Source organism: Otolemur garnettii, unplaced genomic scaffold (genome assembly GCF_000181295.1).
Source record: "Otolemur garnettii isolate 467f Iridium unplaced genomic scaffold, OtoGar3 scaffold00206, whole genome shotgun sequence".
NCBI classification, from domain to species: domain Eukaryota; kingdom Metazoa; phylum Chordata; class Mammalia; order Primates; family Galagidae; genus Otolemur; species Otolemur garnettii.
The window spans coordinates 2432069-2451947 of NW_003852601.1; the positions used below are offsets into that span (position 1 = coordinate 2432069).

At 39.1% G+C, this 19879-nt stretch overlaps 1 protein-coding gene across 1 annotated transcript in view; it reads left to right on the top strand.

The window, feature by feature from the left end:
* VSIG4 (V-set and immunoglobulin domain containing 4) overlaps window positions 1-14352 on the top strand; it is a 64413-nt gene extending 50061 nt beyond the window's left edge. The window contains 4 exon segments of the mRNA XM_012812405.1: window positions 6912-6974; window positions 10638-10740; window positions 13781-13804; window positions 14127-14352. Of these exon segments, the coding sequence (XP_012667859.1) occupies window positions 6912-6974; window positions 10638-10740; window positions 13781-13804; window positions 14127-14352 (416 nt within the window).
* Window positions 14353-19879: the final 5527 nt, after the last annotated feature.

Sequence of the window (19879 nt, forward strand, 5' to 3'; positions counted from 1 at the left end):
ATTTCTGATTGATGATATTAGAGATTTTACTCTTTTTTTCTTGGCTAGGTTGGCCAAAGGTTTATCTATTTTATTCACCTTTTTTAAAAAAACAACTTTTTGATTTATTGATCTGTTGTATAATCATTTTGTTTTAAATTTCATTTAATTCTGGTCTAATTTTTGTTATTTCTTTTCTTCTGAGGGATTTGGGATTGGAGTGTTCTTCCTTTTTCAGTTGCTTGAGATGTCCCATTAAGTTGTTAACTTCCTCTCTTTCCATTTTCTTGAGGAAGGCTTGCAGTGCTACAAATTTTCCTCTTAGGACTGCCTTTGCAGTATCCCAGAGGTTCTGATAACTTGTATCTTCATTGTTTTGTTCCAAAAAGAAAATTTGGTAATTTTCTTCTTGATCTTGTCTCTGACCCACATATCAATGGGCATAAGGTTATTTAGCTTCCATTTTTTTTATTGGCCTGCAGATTCCTGTTGTTCCTGAGTTCAACTTTTATTCCATGGTGTTCTCAGAATATGCAAGAAATAATTTCTATTCTTTTAAATTTGCTGAGGTTAGACTTGTGCCCTAAGATGTGATCAATTTTGGGGTATGTTCCATGGACTGATGAGAAAAATGTGTATTCAGTTTTATTAGAATGAAATGTTCTATAGATTTCTGTTAAATCCAAGTGCTGAATGGTTAAGTTTAAATCGAAAATTTATTTGTTAAGCTTCTTGTTGGAGGATCTATCCAACATTGCCAAAGGGGTTTTTAAATCTCCAACTATGATGGAGTTGGGAGTAATCAATTTGCTCATTCCTGTTAGAGTGTCTCTTATAAATTGAGGTGCATTCTGGTTGGTGCATAAATATTGATAATTGAAATCTCATCGTATTGAATATTACCCTTAATAAATATAAAGTAACCATCCTTATCCTTGCTCACTTTTGTTGGTTTAAAGCCTATTGTATCTGTAAATAAAATTGCAACCCCTGCTTTTTTCTGCTTTCCATTTGCCTGGAATATAGATGGCCATCACTTCACCCTGAGCCTATGTTTGTCTTTTAAGGTATGATGAGATTCTTGTATGCAGAAAATATCTGGCCTGAGTTTTTGCATCCAATCAGCCAGCCTGTGCCTTTTTAGAGGGCAATTTAAGCTATTCACATTGATAGAGAATATTGATAAGCCTGGTATAATTTTGGGTATCAAGTTTTTTGAATGTCCACTGTACATATTTAATCCTTTCCCCTCTGTGGAAGTTGAAATTTGATCAAAATTTTCTGTGTAAGTTCACCAATGTGGTGAAGGATTGCACTGGTCATTATGGATGATAGGTCTGAGAATATCCTGGAGGGCTGGTTTGGTTATGGAAAATTTCTTCAACATGTGAATGTCATTAAAGTATTTAATTTCTCTATCATAAATGAAACTCAGTTTAGCTGGATACAGGATCCTGGGTTGGAAGTTATTTTGTTTTAGGAGATTAAAAGTCAGTGATCATCCTCTTGTAGCCTCAAAGTTTTCAGCAGATTTGCAGTCATTCTAATATTCTTTCCCTTGTAGATTAAGGTTTTCTTATGTCTAGCTGCTTTCAGAATTTTCTTTTTCATAGTAACTTTAGTGAAGTTGATTATAATCTTCCTGGGGGGATTTCTTGTTCAGCTTGAGTCATGCTGGGGTTCTGAAACTGTCTGCTATCTGAATTTCAGAATCTCCTGGCATATCTGGGACGTTCTCTTTCATAATTTCATAAAGAAGAGCCTCTGTGTTTTGTGAAGCAACTCATCACCTTCAGGAATTCCTATAAGGTGAATATTAGTTTTTTTGTATATATCCCAGAGCTCTCTGAGAGAATGACCCATTTTTGCTCCCCATGGAGAAAAATGATCCATTTTTCTCTTCCTCTTTGAGCTCTTGGGTATGTTCAAATGCTTTGTCTTCAATGTCAGAGATTCTTTCTTCTGCCTGCTTCATTCTGTTACCGAGGGATTCTATGGTATTTTTCAGACCTTTGAGGGCTGCAACCTTTTGCCTTAGTGTGTCAAAGTTTTTGTTCATTTTATCTTTGAAATCATTGAATTCTTGAGACAGTTTTTGAACAATTTGAAATTCTAATTCCCTCCTTTCCTCCAATCTGTTGATCTTATTTGCTATCCAGACTCTGAACTTGATTTCTGACATCTCAGCCATCTGTTTATGGAGAGGATCTTCAATTGCATCTACCCCATCCTTCCTTGGGGGAGTTGATCTACTCTGGTTGTTCCAGCTACCAGAGTTTTTCCTCTGATTCCACCCCATCCTGAATTTGCAGCATTTGAAGATCATCCCAAAGCCATTCTGCTTGTGGCTGCCACTGGAGAAGATGCTGGTTTCCTCTGGTTGTCCAGAGAGACAGGGCATGTCTGCCCGGAAAAGCCTTAGGAGTGTGAGCCTTATTGTTCCTGCTCTTGCGGCTCTTCACCTTGTGGTACCGCAGCTTCAGTGTGGTTCCTTCTCAAGTGATCGTCCTCTCACTGTTCTTGGGCTGCCGGGCCTGGATTGCCAAAATGTGCAGCTCTATCAGTCCTCAGTCCACCCCACAGGAGTGTCCAGGGAGTGGGGGAGCAATCGGCAGCCGCACAGGGAATGCTCTGGCTCAGTGGATTCGTCCTCTATGTGCATTGCCAGGAAGCCTAGGGAGCAGAGGAGCAACCAGCCATCTGACAGGAAACACGGGGCTTAAGCAATTCTCTGGCTGTAGTCTTGGGACAGGGGCTTAGTCCCACAGGGGTGGGGCAATGTCGCTCTTGGGTCTCCTCTCACTGTCTCTTCAGGCAACAGGGGAAGTGTGAACTGGAAATTCAAAATGGCAGTGAGAACGTTCTTTCTATTTTTCTGGCTGGTGAGAGGATGTTCGGAGTCTCAGCATCATCCCTCCAGGGGAGTAGACCCCACTGTCTCTAGCTTTCACACATAAGGTGAGATAATAGGTCCTCAGTTTATCACTAAACTGTAGGAAACTTATAGGAGAAGATGAAGAGAAAACAAAGGAAAAGCATAACTTTCTTGAGTGAGGGGATGGTCACTTTTCCTTTGGGATGTATTATGTACCTGTAGATTGCTTTCTGGGAGTCACAGCTTGCCTCAGCAGAGGTGTCCTGCAGATATCACTCTTCCCTCGGCTGGGCTCCTAGTCTTCAACTTTATTGGGTGTTTTCTGGACTTTATCCTTCCTGCTGAATGGGAGCTTCTGTCAGAGGCTGGTACCTGCTTGCCCCTCCCCCTGTATACTTTTTAAATATGTTGCCATATTCTATTTGATGGGATTTTATTGAGTATTTTGTATTGATATTCATTAGTGAAATTGGTCTATAGTTCTCTTTTTTGGTTGGGTCCTTTCCTGGTTTTTGTATCAGGGTAATGTTTGCTTTATAGAATGTGTTGGAAATGTTCCTTGGTTCTTGATGTTTTGGAATAGGTTCAGCAGTACAGTTATAAGATTTTTTTTTTTTTTTGAAGAATTGATAGAATTCTCTTCTGAAGCTTTATGGCCAAGGGATTTTTGTTGTTGCTGTTTTTGAGTGCTTTTTTAATTGTTTATTCAATTTTGGTGCTTCATATTTGTCTGGTCAAGAAATCTATTTCCTCCCAGTTAAGTCTAGGAAGGTTGTGTAATTACAGGTATTAATCCATTTCCTCCACATTGTCAGATTTCTGGGCAAAGAGCTTTTTACAGTAATCAGAGATAATGTCTGGTATCTCGGTGCTATCTACTGCTATTCCCCCTTTTTAATTTTTCTTTGAGGTAATTAGAGATCTTATTTTTCTGTTTCTAGTTAATCTGACTGAAGGTTTATTAATTTTGTTTGTTTTTTCCAAGAACCTACTTTTTGTTTCGTTAATTTTCTGAATGATTTATTTGTTTTTAATTTCATTTATTTCTGATTTAATCTTTTGTTTTTTCTTTATTCTGCTAGGTTTGGGATTGGATTGCTCTTCTTTTTCCATTTCCTGGAGGTGATTCATTTGGATGTTGATATGCTCTCTTTTAGGTTTTTTGTTTGTTTGTTTTTGTATCTAATGTGATAAATTTCTCTTTTAGGATTACTTTTGCAGTATCCCACTGATTTGGGTAACTTTTGATTTCATGGTTGTTATATTAGAGGAATCTAATAACTTCTATCTTTTTCAGCTTCCTGCCACATTTGTCATGCAGCATAAGATTATTTAGTTTCCATTCCTTTGTATGAGGATAAAATTTTTTTGTTAGAGTTGAGTTCTACCTATATTCCATTGTTGTCTGAACAAATACAAGGTATAATTTCAATTCTTTTTGTTTTGTTTATGTTTTATTTATTTCCTAGCATATGATCAATTTTGCAGTATAATACATGGGCTAATGAGAAGCATTTATACTTATTAACTTTGGGCTGGTATGTGCTGTATATGTCTATTAAGTCCAGTTGTTCCAGGGATTCCTTTAAGTCTCTTGTGTCTTTGTTAACTTTCTGTTTAAAAAATCTGCCCAGTTATGTTAGTGGGGGTGTTAAAGTCCCTAGCTATTATGGTGTTGTACAATATCATATTGTTCAGACCAATTAGGATTTGTTTCACAAATCTTGGAGCATTTAAGTTGGGGAGATATATATATATATTTTTTTTTACATCAAAATGTCCTCATATTGTATTGGTCCCTTGAGAATTACATAGTGCCTATTGTTGTCCTTTAATTTGTTGCCTTAAATCCACATGTATCTGAAAATAAAATTAAGACCTCTCCTTTCCTCTGATTTCCATGTTCCTAAAATATTGTGTCCAACATTTTATCCTAAGTCTTGTTTTGTTCTCTGTGGTGAGATGTCTTTCCTGAAAACATCATATACTTGGCTTGTGCTTCCAGTCAACCAGCCTGTGCCTCTTCAGTGAGGATCAAGCCATTCCCATTTATTAAGAGAATAGATAAGTATTATAGAGTTCTATTCATCTTATTTTTTGAAGGTCCATTGCTTAGTTTTATCCCTTGGGCAACTGCAGAAGTGAGGTTTTTCTCTTTAGTTTCTGGATGTCTACTTTGCCAGCCATCCATTTTGATGGACAAGCAGAGAAAGAGTCTGAGTATTTCCTTCACAGCTAGTACTGTGGCAAATTTCCTGAATTTTTGCATGTCAGTAAAGATTTGATTTCTCTGTCAAATTTGAAGCTTTGTTCAGAAGAATACAAAATCCAGGGATGAAAATTGTTTTGTTTAAGAAGGTTAAAGGTAGATGATAACCCTCTTCTTGCTTGAAAAATTTCAACTGAAAACTCCACTGTCACCCTGATAGATCTGCTCCTGTAGGTCAATTGATGCTTGTCCTGACTGCTTGCAGAATTTCATTTGTCATTTTGACCATGACCAAGTTCATTTCAGTGTTTTTAGGATATGTTCTCGATGTGTTGAGATGAATCAGAATTCAACATCCATCTAAAAGGAGTCAGTACCTTTGATGATGCCTGGGAAATTTTTGTTTATCATAGCCTCCAGTAGGGTTTCCATTCCTTTGGATAGTTATTCTTTCCCTTCAGGGATACCTATCATTCATATGTTTGAGTGCTTCATAAAGTCTCATCATTATTTTTTTTTTTTGAGAAAGACTATTACTTTATCACCCTTGGTAGAGTGCTATGCCATCACAGCTCATAGCAACCTCCAGCTCCTGGGTTTACGTGATTCACTTGCCTCAGCCTCCCAAGTAGCTGGGACTACAGGCACCCACCACAACACCTGGCTATTTTTTGTTGCAATTTAGCCAGGACTGAGTTTGAACCCATCACCCTCAGTATATGGGGTCAGTGCCCTACCCACTGAGCCACAGGTGTTGTCCTAAGTTCCATAAATATTTAAGCAATTTCTCAGCTTTTTCTCTCAACATTTCTGCATCTTTAAATGCCTAAGGTAGTTTAAAAGCCTTATCTTATAGCTCTGATATTCTTTCTTTTCTGTAATGTAATCTATTATTAATACTTTATGCTGCATATTTAAGTGCCCTAAGTGGGTCCTTCAATTGTTTAACCTCTGATATATCTTTTCTATTTTTATCATGACTTTCATTCATTTCTTGGGTCAATTTTTGGATTTTCTTTCTGTGGTTTTCCACTTTCCTTTCAGTTCCTTTATCATTTTTGCCATCCATATTTCATATTCCATTTCTGTCATTTCCATTATTTCTTTATAGGTGGGATCCTCTGTGGTAGCTGCCTCATGGTCCCTTGGGAGGTTGCTCTGTTCTTGCTTTTCATGTTGCCAGAATTTTTTTGTTGGTTCCTTCTTATGTGTTTTCTTCTTGTTCACATCCTCACCCTGCTTTTTCCTCTCAATTTCATTTCCATAAATTTCCTTTTCTCTGTGCTTAGTTGTTGGAGTAGCCCAGGTACCCACCTTCTATGCTGGTCTTCAACAGCTCCTGAAGTCCTTCTTGGTTCCTGGAGTTCCCTGTTGCTTCACTGTGCTCTTGAAATGATGTCTCCATATGGGGCAATCCAGCCAGAGGCAAAGGTGGCTGGGGTCTACTTTACAAGCAGCTGATACAGTGATGTCTTTAGCCTACCATCTTTGAGCTGACCCCCCATGCCACCTTTATGATACTTCCCAAATCTCTCTCAAGAGAATGAATCATTGCATCTCTGTTACAATTAGTAAAAATAAAATATATTTTCCTATCTAAGTTAATAGATCCTCTGAATTCTAGCTATATATTCCTTTGGGGCCTATAATCCCTGGGTAAAAATACTGTCCTACATTGATGTATAAAGCATAAACAGGCAACACAACCTATCAGAATCATGAGGGAAATGTTGAGACAAGTCCAAATATTACCTGACTGAACTTTACTTACTTCTCAGTTTCCCTAGGGCATTTACTTGTTCATCCAAGGGTACCAGAGCCCTTGACTGAGCTTCCTTTTCCTTGCAGACTCATCAGAGCCACTCAAGACCAAAACTGAGGCATCAACATCCATGAAATCCTCCTTGGAAGGTGATATTTTATAGAGTTTTAAGAAGTAGTACAGATCTAAAATAGTGTCATAGAAGCCAAGAGAGGAGCACCAATGCCTTTGGATGGAGAATGAGAGGTGACTTAATTGCTTAGAAAGAATATAGTAGTAAATAAATAAATAAATGAAAGGTGAACAATTTTAAAGTAGTAAAGAAGTGGAATCATAAATATATACTGTTCTTTATGAAAACTGAAACAAAAGGAAGCAGAAAGTTAGAATATTTCCATTAGAAAAGCAAGAAAAGAGAACACTCTGAATTCTATTTTGCTCTTAGTCTGACTTACTACATGACTTTGGGTATATTATCTTTCCTTTATGGGCTTTCTTTCCATCACTTACTTCTAACTGTAAGAAACTAAGGCACTTTACCTCATAGGATTAGTGGTGGTGAAGTGGCCAGACATTCTGGAAAGCCTAGCATAAATGCCCAGAAAAGAGTCTCAACTTTGGAGCCATCAGGCTGAAAGACACATACATCACAGCCCCCAGGCTGGAAGACAGTTCTCTGACCCTAATTTCCTGTTGCTTGGACAACATCTATAGTGAATGCATCCTGAAACTTTAGCATTGGCATAAATTTGGAAGATCAGTAATGAGCCAGGTTAGAGCAATATCAAGACTTCTATCTTTCCTTCTTGGATCCAATATTTGTAACCTAAACTTCCCACTGTATGCACTGGTGTGCAACATTCAACTTTGTAAACCATTATGTGCTATGTGGCAGGAATGATTAAGGCCACTCACTCCAGGTAGGTAGAATGTGTGGGATGGAAAGGGAGAAATATAGATCCAAGGATGAGTAAAGTCAGAGTGAGATTAAAGGGAGTGTTAAATGTGCTCTTGGCTTGTTCTATATTGCCATAGTAATACACTTCCCAAACTTTCTGAACAAGACCATCATGACCTCAAAGATAGGGCCATCATAACCTCAGATAACTCTCCTTAGAGTGATGGGTGCTGGGCTAGGCACTAACTATGACATTGCTTGAGCTCTTCACCTAGGCCTCTCCAAGAAGCTAGCAGCTGATTCATGATTCCTCTGAGGTCTAAAAGATCCCCAAGTCAGGATCTCAGAGCTCCAACTCCCATATAAATCTTTTGTGCTTAATGTGAAGCTTATAACCAGCTAGTATATAATGATATGATTGCATCAATTGTTAATATAATAAAATATTTCCGTATCAGTTGTTAATTAGCTGTTTCCCTTAATCCCTGAGCTCCACATTATCATCTGGGTTGCTATGGCCCATCCCTCAGAACTATTCAGGTCATTCCACGGTCCTGCCACAAAAGTGTTAATGCTTGATATATCAGGGTATCTCTATGACTCCAGGCATCTGTTGTGCTTGGTTGGTATTATAGTTTGATGAGTACCATTCTTGGTCTCATTCTCTGGCTGTGTATCATTGAAGTGGACTTCTGGATGCCCCTTTTACCTCTTCCTTCCTGGTTGCAGAGCTTCTTGGCTATCTCTGGACACAGCTCAAACATATTTTGTGTGCTATCTTTGCTTTGCCATCTTTGGCTTGAAATCTTTCATAGTTCCATGCCTTTCCAAAGGCATGTTCATTGGGAAAAGAAATATTAAACTATACCTCTTGGAAAGACAGTTTAGGACGATGAGAAGATAACCCTATTAGGAGTTTAAGTTCTCAGATTTGGGGGCTGTTTCCTGTTTCCTTTATCTGGTTTCCCAAAATTTAGCCACCTTAAAGCTATAATCTGTCTTTGATATGCACCAGCTTATAGCTTAGCTCTAACAAGAAGTTCTGTGGACTAAAAATACAAGATTTTTAGGATAGGCCATCTTAGAGTCAAGTAAAAACAAAGCCAATTGAAGCAGAAAACCCTAGAAGCATGGACATTTCTTTCCTTACTTCTTTCTGTCCTTTGACCTAGACCCTTAGGTTCAGAATATTATAACTAAAAGTATACCAAATATCATCAATTTTTTTCATTAGGCTCAGAGGTAAATGAAGGCCTAGTAACAGTAACAAAAAATTAGCTAAGAAAAAAAAATTAGCTAAGGACACAGTATTCATTTTTCTGTGGCTGCTGTAAAAATGTACCACAAAACTAGTAGCTTAAAACAACATAAATATCTTATTCTTCTAGAGATAACAAGTCTTAGCTAAAACCAAGGTGTTAGCAGGGCTATATTCCTTCTGGAAGCTTTGGGAAGAAACCATTATGTTAGTCCTTTTTTTAATTTTTTTTTATTTATTAAATCATAGCTGTGTACATTAATAATGTCATGGGATACAGTGTGCTATTTTTATATACAATTTGAAATATTTTTGTCAAATTGGTTAACATAGCCTTCATATCATATTCTTAGTTATTGTGTTAAGACATTTATATTCTTCCTTTAGAAAGATTCACATGTACCATTATAAGATGCACTATAAGCGTGATCCCACCAATCACCTTCCCTCCACCCATCCTCTCCCCCCTTCCCCTCCCTTTCCCCTTCCTCCATATTCTTGGGCTATAATTGGGTTATAGCTTTCCTATGAAAGGTATAAATTAGTTTCATAGTAGGGGTGAGTACATTGGATACTTTTTCTTCCATTCTTGAGATACTTTGCTAAGAAAAGTATTTTCTAATTCCATCCATGTAAACATGAAGGAGGTAAAGTCTCCATCCTTCTTTAGGGCTTCATAGTATTCCATGGTATACATATACCACAGTTTATTGATCCATTTGTGGTTAGATGGGCACTTGGGCTTCTTCCATGACCTCATTATGTTATTCTTTATAAGTTCTAGAAGGTACTCACATTCCTTGCCTCATGGCTTTCTTCCTCCATTTCCAAAACTAACCATGTGGCATTCTCAAACCTCCCAATGACTCTGACCTCCACTTCTACGTTTCCATTTCACTTTTAAAGGGCCCTTGTGATTACTTTGAGCTCATCCAGATATTTCAGGATGATTTTATCATTTCAACAACAGTTAATTATCAACCTTAATTCTATCTACAATCTTAATTCCTTTTTACTATGCAAACTAGCATATTCACAGGTTACAGGAATTTGGGTATGAACTTCTTTGAAGGATCATTACTCTGCCTACTACAGTCATACAGAAAGTAAATAACTGATACAGGAATGAAAGCCTAATCCAATGGATTCCTTTAGTTGTTAAGGATGATGGGTCTCTGTATGCTAGGTTGCTCAATGGAAATATGTTGTGAGAAAGAAGGAAAAGAACTTGGCCAGAGGATGTGAGGGAAGAATCTCTGTGGGTAGAAGTAACTGACCAGAATCTCAGTAAGATAGCATTTTGGTTACACAGAGAAATCAGAATACTACGTTCTTCTTTGTAAGAGAAGCTGAAAACTTCCTGTCTTGTTTCCATATAAAGCATAGAGCACTAGTGCAAATGCCAAACTCAATCAGCCATCAATCAGAGGGCCAAGAATAACTTGTTTACATGTGATGTCTCTAGCCTTTCTCAAATCTTTCTCATGGGCCTATAGTTGTTTTGTTTTCTTTTGTTTCTCTGGTTACCTAACAAAGTTAGGAGAAGATGAAAAACGGAAAAGAAAGAAGCCTAGACTAGTCTTGGCTGATATTTGGAGTTTCTATTTCTGGCCTTTTTTTCAACCAGATATCATTTGCTTTTCTTTTGCCTTCCAGAAAAGGGGTTGCCTATCTTTGCCATCATACTCGTTATCTCTTTGTGATGTATGGGAATTTTTACCATGGTTTATATTATGCTCTGCCAGAAGACATCACAACAGGATAAGTCATAAATATGGCTGAGTATTATTTGCTTATTCATTGTTTTCTGAAAGTATATTTGAGCCTACTCTCTATATCAGGAACTGTGTTAGGGAGCTACCAGTCTAGTTTTGGAGTGAGAGTAGAGGTTCAGGAAAATAGATCTTCAAGCAAACAATGACATAGATATACGAAAGTAAATGCATGCATTGTTGGTACTCAGCAAAGTATAGTAATCCTTGTAACGAGTTGCCACACAAGGATGCAAGTGAAAGAGAAGTCACAATCCCTAACCTTAATTTGCTTATAATTTATTTAGGAGACTTAAGGAAGAAGCATGGATTTTCTCAATAACAATACATAACAATAAAGTCTATGGACTCAAAACCTGGAGAAGACAATCAATACTAAATGATTCAGGGGACAAGAGACTCAGTTAGGTCTGAAGTAATCAGCAAGGGCTTTCAGAAAGAGGTGAAACTTTTTTTTTTAAGAGATGGGGTATTACTTTGTTGCCCAAGTTGGAGTCCAGTGGTGAAATCATAGCACACTGCAGCATCCAAGTCCTGGGCTCAAGTGATAGTCCTATATCAGCATCCCAAGTATCTAGGATAACAGACACATGCCACCATGGCTGGATATTTTTTTTTTATTATGTACTTTGTAGAGTTGGGTCCCATTATGTTTCCCAGGCTGATCTAAATTTCTGTTCTGAAATGATCCTCCCACAGCCTTCCAAAATGCTAGGATTATAGGAGTATGGGCCTACTATGCACAGCCCTGAGGTGAAAATTAGACTAGAATTTGGAAGATAAAAACAATTTATATGGGGAAAAATGCATGCAAGAAGGGGAAACTACATGAGCAAATATGCAAAAGGCCTAGAAGACCATTGAAAGTGGGAATCATCAGTAAAGAAAATTTATGTAGATAAGCAATGGGGAAATACAGAAGGAAATCTTATTCCTCATACTCCAAGGGCACAATGCCAGGCTAAATAATATAGACTGTCTTCAACAGGCCTTTCAAGGGAACTAAAATTCACCAAAATGTTTTAAGCAGGAAAATAGCATGATGAAGGTGCTGTTGTCAGGGCCATTTGACAGGTATGAACCAACAGAAAAGAGAAAAGAAAATTGGGATGTGATTTTATTTATTTATTTAGTTTTTTGGTGTGGCTGGGTTTGAACCTGCCACCTCTGGCATATGGGGCCAGTGCCCTACTCTTTTGAGCCACAGGTGCCGCCCCATGGGATGTTATTTTTAAAACTAGAAATCCTCATTATTCATCAATGCCCACTGCACTAGTCATTTTGACTGGAATCAGCTTGTCTCATTCCTTGTAATATCTCTTACTCTCAAATAGCCTGGTTTCCACCATGGGTCTCATGGCTTTCCACTGTAAGAAGGGAGCCTTGGTTATCTCCTTCTCCATGGTCTCAAGTATAAGCTCTGGCCTTGGCCAGTTAGCATAGTTATGATTCATGAGGCTAAACTTGAGAGTAGAGATATTTGAAATGGCCACAAATCCTAGAAGCATTGAAAGAAAACCATTTATTATATCGTCTTGATGAAGCTGGTCATAAACAGTAATCAAATTTAGTTGTTTCTTTCTCAAAAACCTTCCATGGTTCCTCATGGCCTGGAGGATAGAGGTCAAAATACAGTGTTCCATTCAGAGACCACTGTGATGTGGTTTTAGTCTATATTCTCAACCCCCACAATTCCCTTATACCTATTTTCATTTCCAGTCACTGGGGTTAAACAAGCAAACAGACTTTGCATATCATACCTTTATTATTTTTTCTGGATTGCCGTCCCAGAATTTCCATGTTCTATTTCGCAAGGATACAGCATTGAGGTATCAATTCAATTTAATATAATTACTGAGTACCTACTGTGTCCCAGGCACTGAGCATATAAAATTTAAAAAAGTTACAATCCTTGTAGTACAGAAAATTTTAGGCCATTGGAGGAGGTAAGACATGGAAATGCAGGGCTCTACCACAAGGCAGAAGGCCCGTAGCTTTCCCTGTTCACTTTTTTGTAGTTTAATGCATGCATCTCCAGCTGCACCCCTGAAAGACTGTGCAAGGTCCTAAAGTAGGGTGACCAGATGTCTCGCTTTTGGCGGGGACAGTCCCGCTTTTCAACAATTTGTCTCGCATCCCGCAGCATTTTTAAAAAGTCCTGATTTTTGGAAAGAATGCACGAATGGGTGGGAGAACAAGAAGGGAATATACGTTTTTCGGCTGTCATGTGGCTATTTCGCCAGAATATAAGTTTTATATTATTTTTGTTAATTTTATAATGTTAAACTGTAATAATAACAAATAATTGCTGAGAAGTGATTATCAAGAACTGCTTATCAAAGTTTGCATTGTTGTCAGGCCCTGCCCTGCCCCGCCCCGTCCCCTGCCCTGCCTCCACCCCCGCCATGTTGTCCCGCCTTCCTGATGTTAAAATCTAAAATCTGGTCGCCCTAGCCTAAAGGGAAGTATCAGGGTACATTCACCTTCTTACGAAACAGTCTTAAGCCTGTATGGAATTAGAACACTTCTCCTCCACAGACACTAGAGGGCAATGGTGACCTATTCCAGGCCCTTATCTAGGTACAAAGTAGGGGTGAGTGCATTTGGGAGTGGCTTGGGCCATGGTCCCTGGTATCAGACTAACCCAGCCTCTTCTTCCTGCTCTCTAGCCTTGAAGTGAAGTTTCCCACAGTGACTCTCTGGGGATCTTTGATGAGATTTCCAGGTGGAGAGCAGGTCTGGTTTCAATGCCCCCTCCATTCCAGCAACTGCTCCAGTTCAATATTCTGAGTCAGAGATGACAAAGAGAGCATTGACCAAGTGTGCTTTCCCTTCCTTTCCTTAATAAATCTGCATCTCTGTACTTCAATTTACCTCCCCAATACCTCCCAGATATTGGAAATCTGAGACATATTGAAATCCCTTTCTCCTTCCCCTTCCTTCATCTTTTGACTGGTATGCAGGGCCCATGGTTGGCCCTTGTCCATGCCCCATGGAAACTTCTGACTTTGTTCCTTCTTCTTTTCTAGAGCGTGTCTATGAAGTTGTCAGGTAAGATAGACTCTACTCTTTCATTTCTTGACCCCTTCCCAACCCTTATTTCTGTTAATAACAGGAAGTGGGTATAGCAAGAACCAATCTTAAGGCTGGAGGCCTTCAGTGTCAATACAATGCTTTCTTCTCTCTCTGGGGTACCTTCTGAAATTTTTTCCTGGCTCATCAAATACACAGTAATTTAAGTCCACTAGCCATCTGCTCCCAGAATCCTTAGGTAACAAGAGTCTGTGAATTAGTTGGCAAGAATTAAGGCAAGAGGGTGGGAAATCAAGGTCCCAAAGCCCTTTCTTATGTGTGGTGGACTCTTGGGCTACAGGGTGCATGCCAGGGAGGCCAGCGACTTTGGAGAAACCATCTTTGCAAATGGTTGCTCCAGCAATGAACCAGCTCCCCAGTCTCTGTGCAACAACTACACTGGTGAGCCCTGCTTGGGCCAGGAATACCAGATCATTGCCCAAATCAATAGTGACTATGGCCACCTGCTGCATACAGTTCCCATGGATGATGAGCTCCTGGTCATGGAGGGCAAGAGTGTCTGCTGAAATTGGACCATCTCTGCTGACATAATTGCTTATTCATTGTCTACTTTCTTTGTGGATGGCTTACTTCCCTGATACGTCACTTCCTGGAGAGCCCAAAGTATCTATCCTGGCAACACTGTGGCCCCTGAGAATGACTGGCTTTGTCTAAAATTTTGTCATATGCATCTCAAGATATCTGGCTACTAACTTGAGCCCCGAGCTCCTCTACTATTTCTGCCTGGAGCTTCAACTACTCATTTTCAAATACCAGAATGGACACGTCCATGGCACTAGGAATTTGTCATCATGACTTTAAGCATTACTCAACTTTGGCTTCTTGTTGCCAGTAGACAAGAGAAAGGATCAGCTCTGCCAGATCAAAGGACCAGCTGTGCCAAGGATCACTTCCCTTCCTTTAGGGACAGACAAATATTACTTAAGATTGTCATATGAAAGAACAGGACTCAGTTTTGATTCTGCACTGTAAATCTGCTCTGGCATTATTTTTGTGCTCAATAAATAAATAATAATGGTAGCAATATCATTCGTGTTGATCTTTTCTCAAAGTGTGGTAGGACCTACCAAAAGTAATTAAAGTGAAGCTAGTCAAGATGATTATGACCCCTGGGAATATGGATGGTACTTTTTTTCCCCCCTTTCCACCCATGTCACCCTGACTTTATTCCACAAGTAGGCCCATCTGGGACACAATGAATGTTTGGTTAAACAGGATTACTCTGGCTTCAATCCTCCTCAGTTTCATCTCAATGACTCTTCCCAGGTCATTGAGAAGCCTGAATTAAAATAGTTCTTGTCTCAAGATTATGGATGCAGAGGTGAAAGGCTTTCCTTCTTTCCAAATTGCAGGTGCACTATTCCTAAGTATTTCCACCTTTTTGAATCTTAAAATCTTTGGAGTATTTGCATTTTTCATTGGTCATCTCCTTTCCTCTTTCTTAAAATATAGGGTGGGAGTAAGGGCAATTAATTCCTTCTCCTCGTGTAGGCATAAATAGGGCTAAAAGTGTGTGTGAGTGTGTGTGTGTGTGTGTGAGTGTGTGAATACATTCATGCATCTTTAAATTGAGCAGCCCTGAAAGGACCTGTTCTGGGGCAGGTCTACCCTGATCCCTTTCTCCCATGTAATTTATGTCAAGTCAACTTCCACACTGTTCATGGAAGCTGCCATGTTGCCACTTCTGCTTCCAGTACAGCCCAAGGTCAGCTCAGGCTTCACCAGGAGTTGCTCCCCTTTTGGAATAATCACAGAAGTCAAAATAGCATACAACAGTGAATGAGGAGGAGTATTCTGTTTCATACCACCCAATCTGCCAAGTCCATGGTAAAAACTTCAGCATTTTTCTTATACCCAGATTCTAGCTTCCCATGGAGGAAGGAATGACTTCTTCTCCATTATGCTCACAAGCCTCTGAAAAAGGGCCTCCACCTCAGTTTACTTCATGAAACATCTCTTTACCATATCCCACAGACTTTGAAAACATCTATTATCTTTTTCTACTACCCTTTTAAAAATGAATTCCTGGGGTTGGGGAGAAAAATCATAGTTTTATTTCCACTGGTAAAAGGACCCACAGGTTCAGGGACCTCACTCCATAGATGCTGTGCACTGCCAATGAGATCTCAGAGTCTTTCAATCTAACATTCCCATATTACACATGAAAGTCCAGAGAGGAGCAATGACAAAGTTGTTGATAGAAAAGAGACCAAAAGGCCTTCAAACTCCTAGAAACACATTATTTATTGCCACAGGAAATTTCTGGAGATCATCTTTGCCCCCAAACAGAGAACTTTTCCACACAAGATAAACCAGTAAGGGATTTCTATTAATAGGGTATCCCAAAGATGCAAGATAAACTAAACAAAAATAGAATGGTAACAGGGAACCTGTCATACGCAGGTGGTTGTGCACAGAAGACAAGAGGAGTGAAAAGAAGGGAAAATCTTTGTTTAAAAAGAAAGATACTAGATATTTCCCAAATTTTGTTCCGTAGAACAATGACCCAGGAAATGGTACATGGAAAAAATTTTCATGATCAGGTAAGCATGGCAAAAGCATCATTATATAGCTTCCTCTTTGAATTTCCTAATGTAACACCAGAATATTAAAGTGTCTGAAAAAAATCTGTAATAAAGTACATGTATAACTCTGTATAACCAAGTAATTCCCAAACTTACTTGCCCTATAAGTGTACATGTTTTCCCTTTTCCTCTAGCCTTTTGTCCCACTTCTCAGGAAGAAAGAAAAAATAAACCTTCCATGGGACAGTGCCTGTGGCTCAAAGGAGTAGGACACCAGCCCCATATACCAGAGGTGGTGGGTTCAAACCCAGCCCTGGCCAAAAATAAATAAAAAAATAAACTGCAAAAAAATTTTAAAATTAAACCTTCCATGCAGGCTAATATTGTAAATGCCCTATAGCATTGTGTTGTCCATAATTTGTTTTTTTTTTTTTTAAAGAAAATCTTAAGTAGCATTTGGCCAAAAGCCTCAGAGCTAATGTACTAGTGGAAAGTCAATCAAACAGTAGACATATATTGAGTATTTCCTGTAACCATAGTACTGGGTTTTGGTAGGGGAGGAAGCAAACAAATAAACATAGTCTTTTAGAAGCTCATAACCTACTGTGGGATACAAGAATATCTCTTGAAAAAGTTTATTAACAATTCAAGAAATGGTTTTGGGCAGTAGGTAATAAAGGGAAACATACCAGGACCTAGACAAGGAGTTCTTTGTGAATGGAAAAGTGTAGGTTGACTTTCAGAAGTCCCTGGAGAGTCTGAACTTTGGCTTGTCCAGGAAATATGAAAAAAAGTTGAATCAGCAGAAAGAAGTGGAGAAGGCATTTCTAGAAGAAAAGACATTAGGAAAAGGAATGAGGTAGGCAAAGCCAAGGTGTATTTAGAAGCCAAGATGAAGTATCAAAAAAGTGGTTTCTAAGTCCTTCCATCTCACATGAGTCAGCTATTATGCTTGTATGAAAATTTTGGTATTCTAGCTGAGAAGGCTCTGAAAGGAGAATGTGAAGGAAGAAAAGAATGATAAATAAATAAAAAGTCCACTTCTATCCACCCTGAGCCCCTTACACCTTCTCAAGATGATTAGGCCTCCCTTAGCATTTAAATGATATGTGTAGACTTAGAGCAGAGCTGTAGTTCTGAGAGCTGTCTCACTTTTGCCCTGGCACCCTCAGATTTAATGCTTCAGTTGTCTCAAACTCACAGAATATAACTTGTGAGAACTTAATGTCTGACAAGCATTCTTGTATCCAGCCAGCAGTCCATTTGTTGTATCTCATCTTCCCTGGCCTGTAGTTGTTCAGCATATGCCGCACTTGGGGTATTTGACAAACTGACACTCTATTAAACTGAGTGTTCCACTCAGCCTGTCAAATACACAGAGTGTGGCACTGCAGGAGGCCAAACCAGGGGCTTCTGTGGGGAGATGAAATCTTCCTGAGAGATGTAATCCTGGAAGAAAAGAGAAAGAAAGAAGTAATGAAATAATGTTCTGAACCTCAGGGAACCTGCAGAGGTTGAAGAGATCAATAAAAGCACTAGAACAAGGAAGTGAGCAAAATAAGCATATGGTCCCTAACCAGAAGAGAGATTCTAAAGGTAAGTAGGGAAAGCCTGACTGAGACTCATATGCGGAACTAGTTCAAACTGGAAGCTCCTAAGGCCTAGGCTGCAGGCAGAATGGGGACTGAAGACCCCATTCTTGGCAGGGGAAAGCATCTTTGGAAAAAGGGAAAATTAAAAATAAGCTGAGGAGTTGGAAGAAAGAAAAGTCAGTTATTTTACCTTTAAGATAGCCATTGGTAAATTTCTTATCTGAGCAAATTTCCTGACTTTCTTGTAACTCTGGCCTATTGGGAATACAGTTTATAAATACCCCTGCTAGGTCTATGAAAACTCTGAGGAAAAAACAATGGCTGTAGAAGAGGCTATGGCAAGACCTATAAAGATACATAAACTAGGTCATTTCCTGCTCAGTAAACAAAGCAGATACTCATTGTGGAGATTTGCATTTGGCTGAGGCAGAGATCAAGGGAACTGCTTGAGCCCTGTGATATGGGCAGGAGGGCATATATCTCTTATCACAGAGGAAGACCCTCTGTGATGGTGATGAGAGGAAAATTCCTCTGTCCCACTGATTCCTCAGAAGAGATTGACAGCAGTGGTGTTTTACTCCACAAAGAAGTAGCAGAATTTAACACTTCCCAAGGAATCTTTGTGTGTTTGACTTCAGACAGGAAGCTGCCCCCACACAAGGCTTCAGTTTCACATTTCTCAAGGCTGCCCCACTCTTAAAGTTAATAATAATAGAAACAATAGGAGCTGATATGCTTACTCAGAGAAACTGCTGATGTCTTTGTTCCCTCCCTCAGCTTACCCTCTGGGCAAAAGATTTCAATAAAAGCAGAGTGTAACAGACACTCAGAGCCATCACCAGAACCCCACAAATGGGATGTGGTCCCCTGAATTCTCACCTTTGAAAATTCTATTCTGTGTCTCTTATCTCTTTCTTTATCATTTTTTCTTACTTTCTATTTCTTCAGTCCGTTGTCTCCAGTTTCACAGGTCTTATCAGACCCTGCCACCGGGGTGGGGCCCTAACACTAAGCCCAAAAGCTATGGGTATTTCCAAAGATCTCAAGCTTCAGTGATTTCCTCTGTGCAGCAGAGAAAGGGCCATTTGATCATCATCCTGCCTACCTGACTTCCCTTGCTCTCTCTTGTTCCCAACTCCCCCAAGCTGTATTCTCACAAAGTTTTGGTGATGCACATAGGCTTTGAGGTTAAAAATGGGCTTGAATCCTAGCTGTGCTATTAACTAGTTGTACAAACTTGGATGAATCATTTTATCTATCTGAGCTCCAAGTTTTTCACATCCACATAATGTGTAAAAGCATAGTATTTACCTCATAAGATTATTGTGAGAATGACATGAGGTAGTGCAGTAAAGCTCTCAGTTCAGCATCTGATACATACAAAATACTCCAAAGGTGGGTGGCTGTACTACCAGAAGGAATGCTAGAACTAATGGCATTCGATTTAACAAAATCATGATAGGTGTGACAGTGACGCCTTATAATCTCAGCCTTACCTAATATGATTCTCCTTTTCCATAAGGACTCTGGAATGGCAGCTACAAAATTGCTTTGACATCATCTAGTCTTACACACTTAGTTTATAAATAATAAAATGAAGGATCATATTGGGATAGAGACTTGTTAAAGGTTATACAGTTAAGTTGTTCATAGTTCAAAGAAAAACCCTATACTATCTATTGTGTCCTCCAGCTTTCCTCATTTATCTTTTTATCATCCTTCTCTGTGTATCCCTCTGGGTAAAGGGATATATGTCAACAAGGAGGGCAAATCAGGTGGTGAACTTTGTAGTATGGCATTGAGATGTTTGAACCTGCAGCCTCTGGAGCAATAAATAAGTAGTTAGGAGCAGGGTCAGGCCTAAAAAATCTAGTTGAATTCTCTTGGCAACACTCAGGTCATGTTGCTAAAACTTC